This window comes from Centruroides sculpturatus, unplaced genomic scaffold (genome assembly GCF_000671375.1).
Source record: "Centruroides sculpturatus isolate CEXI.00-Female unplaced genomic scaffold, Cexi_2.0 scaffold128, whole genome shotgun sequence".
Taxonomy (NCBI): domain Eukaryota; kingdom Metazoa; phylum Arthropoda; class Arachnida; order Scorpiones; family Buthidae; genus Centruroides; species Centruroides sculpturatus.
In genome coordinates, this window is record NW_019385268.1 from 132951 (window position 1) to 142091 (window position 9141).

The 9141-nt window shown below is 29.8% G+C and overlaps 1 protein-coding gene across 1 annotated transcript in view; it reads left to right on the forward strand.

Moving 5' to 3' along the window:
- The first annotated feature begins 2237 nt into the window (after positions 1-2237).
- LOC111636937 (zinc transporter 6-like) overlaps positions 2238-9141 on the forward strand; it is a 35411-nt gene continuing 28507 nt past the window's right edge. The window contains exons 1-3 of the mRNA XM_023382324.1: positions 2238-2347; positions 3660-3744; positions 7628-7670. Coding sequence (XP_023238092.1) covers positions 2321-2347; positions 3660-3744; positions 7628-7670 — 155 coding nt within the window. The 5' untranslated portion in view covers positions 2238-2320. The remainder of the gene's footprint in view (positions 2348-3659; positions 3745-7627; positions 7671-9141) is intronic.

Sequence of the window (9141 nt, forward strand, 5' to 3'; positions counted from 1 at the left end):
AGTATAAATTGAACTTGCGACTTTTGTCTAATATGCAAGTGTGTTGCCAGTTACCACATACTTAAATGCTATAACTGGCAATGCAAATTTTAAGAGTTTTTGTAATTTAGACACTATTAATAAGTGAATTTCTATTCAAATACTTTTCAGGGGACGATATCTTCCAGCAATTATTGTTGCATTTATTTGTCATCTGATTGTTACATATGGAATGAACAATCGTGCTATCAACGATACTATTGGAGCTTCAAGTTCAAGCTGGTTGCAGGAACACGTAGCTGAAATTAGTCAAAGGTATTTATATAAATTTTATGAACGAATTATTTTTATACTGTAAAAGTTGTTTAAAAAATATTATTAAATTAACAGCATTGTTTAATTGTTGATTTTGGTCATTTCAAAATATATATAGATGTACCACCAAATGGCAATTGTCGTGTTCGGCAATTGACCATTTGGTCAATTGCCGAACACGACAACTTTCTATGAGAACTTTCCTTTTTCTATGAGAACTTTCTATGAGAAGCTGGCACCAGGTTCCAGTTTCTCATAGAAAGGTGCCAGCTTCTCATAGAAAGTTCTCCCAGGAGGCATCCTCCCTCAATGATTGCCCACGTATTGCCATATACAAATGAACAAATCTAATGTATGCATTATGAATATTACATTAAGTGTATTCTTGATGAATTTTTAGATGCATAGGAACAAACATTGTTATGGTATTATTTAAATGACTTTCAAGATATAAAAAGAACATAATTTAATTGCTGTAAAGAACAGATATTCACAGGTCATAATTTTGTTTTATTTAAAAATAAAATAATAAATCACAAGTAATTTAATATATGTATAAAAATGTACTTATAAAGAGAGGATCAGAAGTGGAAATGCACTTAAAATGTAGGGTTCAGTGTTTAATAAACCCTGGATTACTAGATGTAGATGGGCTTTTGTTTCTTTGTAATATGGACATAAATGTTAGAACGTATGATATATACTGTTAATTGTAATCCCTAGCATATACAAAATATTAATAATTTATACTTTGTTTATTATATTTATGAAAAAAATTTTGAAAAGTCAAAAATATACTGAACTCAATACTCAAATATTCTCTCTTCCATGAAAATCCTTCCCACTTGACTCATGGCTAGCTCAAATGTCGGAAACAGATTACAGTGATATACCGTGTTTCCCCGAAAATAAGACATCCGCAGAAAATAAGACCTAGTACAGATTTTGCTGAATTGCGAAATATAAGACCTCCCCCTGAAAGTAAGACCTAGCGAAGTTTTTNATAAAAATTTACAATAATATTTTGTATTATGTTTTATTTAAAAAACGAAAATTACCTTTTAAGTTAGAAGTTTGATCTATTTTTCAACTCAATTCAAAGCATTTTTATTATTGTTGTATGCAGTTTCCAGCAAACTTTAATAAATTTTCTCTATTTGTGAAAATTTGTACGTAATTCAAAGGTAATTTTTAATATATATATCTTACACAGCATTATTAATATGATTTTGGAGGTTACAGAACGTATTAAATTACTTTAAAAAATGAAAAATAATTAATTATTTGATCTCAAGATATTTTGTATATCTTAAAAAGAATTAATTCTATGCTGGGAAACAGTTCACTTTTATCCCAGAATCCCAGGACAAGCAAAAGACCGGGAAATGAGAAATCCTAGTGTATATATACACCATACCGGGCTGACTCTATGACAGGCAGAATGTGCAAATTAATAAGATGTATTTATCAAATCATGAAAAAAGGACCTCCCATGGTGTTTTATCATGGTTGAAGCATCATTTTTCAGCTGCAATTTAAAGTTTGCTTACCTATTACCTTTTGTTTTTGGTAAAGTGGATATTCGCCAGCCTGTCATCAGTAAGGCGTCTTTTTACAACATTGAGACAGTTCAATCCAGTAATTGTTCAAGTGGGAAAAAAGTCTAGCACTCATTGCAGCTATTATTATAAATCAAAAGAACATGATAATGAACATAATATTGTATTGTAAAAGTAAAATATTTAGTAGCTTTTGTTCTTAAGGAGTGAGGATGCATCAGAATGACATTATTTTGACACACGATGAGTTCTGTATGCCTACATGCCAAGAACTTAAATTGGCTTATTGCATTTGAAAATTTTCTGTTCTTAACATCATTTCCTATTGTATCAAATATTCAAAATGCTCACTATATGGTTATTTAAATAAATAAATAAATTTTTTAAAATAATTTTTCTCTGCTTAGGGTGTCATTCGTCCATTTGGCAAGACAAATTTGCCATTTTTTTCTTCTGTGCTATATGAAATGAAACCAATTTTAAAACAAATGAAAGTAAGTAGAAATTTTATTTTACATAAATAGAATTTACTTTTATTCTTTTTTTATTATGAAATGAGTTTTACATAGATGTGTTGAATTTTTAGTGGTTATTTTATGATTAATTTCAAGATCATCTGTGAATTTTTTAATATTGTAAAATTCAGCAAAAAACTAATGATTACATTCCTAGAAAACTAAAAGAAGCATATAACTAAAATATGTGATCTACGTATGACTTCTTTTAATTTGGAGCATTGACAAATAAAATTCGTTAATGCAGGTTTAAATATATATGGAGGTAGCTTTTTGTTGCATAATCTTTAATGTTTTTTATAAATCCCATCTGGAATGAATAGTTTTAATTAATTGCATATGAGAATGAAACTATACACATGATTTGTATACATTGAGTCAAATGACATGACAAAACAGTGTACTTGCTAAATTATGGCTTCTTGACTGCATTGACTTTTTTAATTGTTTATTTTGAAGGATATTGCACATAACTGAATATAATTTGGGTACACACAACAATTTAGACAACTAAATTGCAATGGCAGACTTTTTCATTAAACATATGCAGAAATTTTCCAAAACATATTCTCTGCTGAGACTAATAACCTAAGTTTTGTTTTACACAGTCTTTTTTAATCAGGAGACAAAGATTAATTTGTTCAAAACTCTTTAATCACACTTGCTATTGCATCAGTGCATTTCGGGATTGAAAAAGCTCATAGCCTGAAGAGGGATGGGTTAATTTCCAAAAAAATAAATGGATTAGATTCTTTGATAAATAAAACAATGTTGTTCTATGAAAATTGTTCTTTTTGGAATCAAAATTGTGTGTTATTGATTAACTATATTTAGTTGTACGGAACAAATTATAGTCAGTCATGCATATGTACTGTACTTTGCATATAAATATTGTAACATACCAAAATAGAATTAAAAATTTATTTTGTAAAAAATGAAACTTGTTTAGGTTACAGTTTGACACTTTTTTGTATAACCAATATCTCCTTCAGTTCTAACTGAAGAATGCTCCCTTGGACTTATCAAACTCTGGCCTTTTGTAGTCATACTATTTAGTCCTCTGGCTGAAAGTATGGATGTACATCTTTCTAACCAGAGGACTAAATAGTAAGTACTTTGAATCTTTTAGTTTTAAAATACTGATGCTTAGAATGAGTTACAAGTACATTAGAACTCTAATTATCTTAACACTGATTAATCAAATATCCAGTGCTGTAATTATCAATCATTGTTGCCTTTTTAATGTTTTATAATTAATTTATTTAAAATTCTATGTGTATGTATCTTTCAGGGAAAAAGAATAACATGGCTTGGTATTTTTAATCTTATCTGTGCAGGAGTTCTCTTAATGTGGTGCAAGTCTACAAACAGTATGGGTAAGAAATTTTATGATTTGATTATAGTGGGTGTCACCAAACTATGGCCCATGTGCCAGATCCGGCCTGCAAGGTCAGTTCATCTGGCCTGCCGCCGCACTGTTCTACAATTGAGCTAAAATATAATTATGGAAATGTCATAGATTGTAGATGAACTTACTATGTAGAAAAAATTAAAATAAGTGTAAGTAAAAATGCCAAATTTGGTCCAATCTGATTTTTGCATTTGACAGTAATATAATTTTTAAGAAAATCAGTGAAATGAAAAAATCTGTGACGTTTTCAACTTTGGATATCAGAGTGCTTTTGTGTAAGTACCTGCAATGAAGTTTCTAGGATTAGTGATTACAAGCTTGCTGCAGCGATCGTCTTTGTGTATTGGTAAATAAATATGTAGGTTGTGTGAAATGTTGTGAGAAGGTTATGTTATATGTATTCAGTATGCTATATTGAACAAAAATGGTTATTTGGCCCATGCTCCTCATTCTCTCAGTTATCTGGCTCGCTGTGCAAAAAGTTTGGTGACCCCTGGATTATAGGAAATATAAAATAAATTTCTTACACACTAATTCAGTTAATACTACATTTTTATTTTATAATTGTTTGTAAATTTATAATGGATTTCTTAAAATTAAAAATGTGTGCACTGAATTAGTAGGCATAATTCAAATTTGAATTTTTATGCATTTTATTTTGAATGACTTTAAAAGAGAATTTATAATGATGAACAGACAAGCTGCTAAATTTGATATTATCAATAGTGTATTTAGTTAAAATGTTAATCTTGAGTTAGATCATCTTTAACTAGTACAATAAATAGAATATAATAATTATTAATTTAAAAATTAATTCTAAAAATACTCATTAGCATTACAGCTTAATTATATTATAATGCTAGGCAAATGTCAAAGGAAGATAGTCTGTTTATTAGTCGAGAATTGGGAATAATACATTTTTATAAACTTGTGTAAAATAAATGGAATAGTATTCATGAATATTTTTAGAAATGAATTAATTTTTAAATTAAGAACTGTTCTATTCTCTTTATTCTAGTTGAAGGTGACCTAATTCAAGGTTTAAAACATTTAAAATTAAATATATTTTTTTGGTAATTTCAAATTTAGCAGTTTGTTTATTTTGTTGTTATAATGATGCCAAATGACAGTCAACAGTGAGAAAGGGGGACATATCTGGGAATTTTTAATCACTCAGATTAGATCTTGAGATCCCCATAGTGGTAGGTTGATGCCTTAACTACCTGGACCATTATGTACACCCTATTTCAAAAAATTATAATATAGGTATAAGGCTGTGCATCACTCAGTCATCTACATACAGCCTTGTGCAGCAACAAAAAAGGTTTACTTTCTTGGGTATTACATGACCGACTATACTACAGTCTAGCCACTTTCAAAGCCTTGATTAGAAGGGTGCGCACACCCACTGCCTTGACATCATCAGGAAACATCTTGGAAAGAATCTTAGTTATCATCATAGAATTAAATAATCACTCATTGACAACTACTGGAACACCCTAGCAAACTATAGTTTGTCTGAGTTTATCAACTATGGGAAAAGAATCCTACAATTGATAAACTTCTGTGGAATGGTAGACTTAGTAGATTCCTTGAAAATTCAGCATGTCTACACTACCCATCACAGATGACAGGGTAGCACACAACTTGGTATATGTGGGAGCCATTGCACAATCCTTTACTTCATGGTTAAAGGAACATACATATGCTGTTAAGAAGTTACTCCCCTATATACAGCCCTGGCTGTTTATGCCTTGGACAGTTGGTCAGGTTTTGCTAAGGTCTCCAAGCATATCAGAAACAAACACTGTCTTAGACAAGTCAAAGCCTTCAAAATCAGTAAATCAACATGTAAGAGAAACTCTGTAATTACAAAGGATCTAACCATGATATTGAGTGTTTGGAAATCCTGGTTTGAGACCTAAACAACTAATAAAATGTGAATTTTATTACTATTTTTTCTTTTAGTTTTTTGCACATGTTACATCAATATAACAGACTGTAGAAATTTTTTTTTCATTGTATTCCAAATCACTGTTCAAATATTTTTGATTCAATGCCATGCTGGATTATCACTGTAATAAAGACTAAAGAAAAACTGAAATTCAATATATATTTAGTGGTTATGATCTGTATTTACAATTATAATAGAGCATGTTGTAATCAATTTAGCATATAAACAGCTTCATACCTTTTACCTTGCATCTTAATGCTTGTTCCTGAATAATTATAATTTTTTTGAAAATGGGTTTTATATTGGTTGAATAATTTTTTTAAATGAGCAATGTTTTTCTGTGAATTTAGTGCTAGTTTTATATTTGCCTATTGTTTTTTAATCAGGTGCAGAGAAAATAAGATTATGTTAAAATAATAATAATATCTAAAATCAGCATCAAAACATTACATTGATTCTATGTAAATCATGTCTTTTTACAAATGACTGACTGAAAAATTTTAGATAACAAAGTTAAATGTAATAATTCATGCATTTAAACTAAAGATAATAGAACGAAAAGCTAATACTATTTGTTCAGACTGGGTGGTAAGCAAGCTGATAAAGTAATAATTCATTTGAATTGTTAGATGTAATCTTACTAAATTGCAGCCATTAATACAAAAATCAGGAGAAATCAAGATTTGACCAACACCATGTCATGCTTTAGCTGACTATTTTCTAGAATCATTTCCATTTATTCATTTGAAAAAATTTGGTGGAGTCAAGAATTAGACAGAAATATATATCCACAGTTGCCAAACTGGCTTGTGTCTCGTGAGGCTCTGTAGACCCTTATTGCGGCTCCCACATATATATACAGTAATACCTTGACTTACGCGAACCCGGAGTTATGCGATTTTCAAATCTCATCGATTCGTCTTTTGTTTGAACGCCATGCAAGTCTTGATTACTCACTCCTCCCACACTATTGTTTAGCTTACATGTTCGGACATGCCACGCAGAATCGACACATAGCTACAATGTATTTTGTGTTATTTATTTCTGTGTTTGTTATATCTACGGATACTTGAGAGACTCTATGTGGTGATTTCTTGTAACCATGAATGAATCAAAAGGTGCGACAAGGTTAATGAGAACATTTATTAGCTTACGTACATCAGATTTGGATTTTACACAAATTGCGAAAATATACCCCGACTTATGCAAATTCGACTTACGCGGTTATCGCTCAGTCCCACCTATTGCGTAAGTTCGGGGTATTACTGTACAATTTCTTTTTATGAAATAGGCACATACTACTAACAAAAATAGTGTCATTTACATAAGTGGAAGGAGTTAAATGATTACTGGTACTTTATGATGACTAGGTAAACAAAGTAAAGTAACAGTGATAATTATATTACAAATATTTGAATACTATAAACAGAGGATGTAGCTCTTGTGTATTTCTGATAAGCAGTATATGGCTCCTGTTGTGAGAAGGTTTGGCCACCCCTGGTATATACCAAAGAAAATCTGACATACGTGAAGATATAAACCTGCAAAATTATGTAAACTCTAGCTGCTATGTATATTAGTAAGAGTGGTTTGTGCAGTAAGCTTTGACTTTTTAACTTAGGAAAGTAATTATTAAAAAAGATCTCAAGATTTTTAGTTAATTGTTATTTAATTTTAGTTTACAAAAGCCATCATATATGCCTAAAGAGGATTTTTAAACTACTGCTGTAAATATACGATATTCAATTATAAAGCTGAAGTTTTTTAAATTAGTTTTTGAATATAGTCATTAAACATTATTGCATCAGTTAATATAATTATTAACACTTGCTGAAAAATACTTTAATTTTATTACATGTAGTTTTAATATAATAAATTTTGTTTTTTTTTTTAGGACTTGAAGCCTATACATATCTAATATTATTTGACTTATTAAGGTATGTTGGCAACTTTTATTAATAAAAATTATAACAATGTTGATAAATTTTAATAAATTAAATAATATAAATTAACTTATTTACATTATTAAACATTAATACTTTTACAAACTAAATTATGTTTTGGTTAATGATTATGATTCTGCTAATACAGTGAAAGTCTACAAAGGACATCTTGAGACCAAAAAACTCTGTTATAGAGAGGTTTTGTGAAAAGTACCTTTAAATGTAGATGTATTTTTATTTACAAACGTAATTGACATACCATACAGAAAATAGTAATATGATATATTATAATAGTAAAGATGAATTATCATAAGAGGAAGTTTAGTTATATTTCTTTTTTAGATTGATTATATCAATCTGCTACCTGGCCAAATTTACACTTGTTACAGAGCTATCAAGAGCACTTAGATATACTGAGCATGCTTGTCAGCCATTTTGGATTCATTTATTGCATTAGTCACCATAGAGAATGCGTGTGCTATTGTAATTTTTTTGTCAAATTGTATTTTATAGTATTAATTTTATTGAAATATACATTGCTTGCTGTGTATTTGTAGCAATAGATCTACTGGAATAGAGAGAAAGCATTATTTTCGATATTAAGGGGAAAATTAGAAAGCTTGGAAGATAGTGAGTTGTTTTGTCAGGGTTTTGAGAAATGTCCCACAATAAACATTTATGATTATGTACTTTGTACTGTTTGTATTTGATTTGAAATTTTGAATTATACCTTGATCCAAAAATTAAAAGAGTAAAGTGACATTTAGAGGTAGAAATAAAATTTTTACGTTTATTAGCTGGATGTTTAGATATATGCAACATTGTCAAAGAAAAAAACACTTTTCTATTTTGGTGCAGCATTCTTCTGTTTAGCTATATTCCAGCCTCTGTCATAATTTCTCTTGCCATCTGAGCCTTTGTTTGATTTCCATTTACTTTCAAATTTTGTAATGTTTGTACTCTTTGAAACATTTTGATTTGGTAATACAGTAAAACCTGTCTATGGTGACCACCCATGGTTCCTTCAAAAAGTGGTCTTTTAGGCAGGTGGTCGTCCAATACGGGTGGTGCTGTAATACCGTATTTCCGTACGTGTTTTGCTCACTTTTTAGCCATTTCTACTAAGCAAAACTCGAGGCGTGCAAAAATAAGCTAATTTTTTCAACGATAGGGCTATATTGGTATTGTATTTTATTCTTATCGGATAACCTGATTTACAGGAATCGTCATGATATTATAAGACAGATTTAATACCAATATTTTAAAGATTAATACAATACTCGCATTTTCTCAATTATAATGCACACTTTCTTTTTTTCCGACTTAATTAATTCGACTCGGTTCTTTTCGTTCGCTCCTCAGTTACGTGTATTACGTCATCGATATACAAGCGCGTCCTATCTCTCCATCACTTTGCTTTTGGTTTTCGTTAGTTTAATCTTATTTTAACTTTAAAAATACTGTA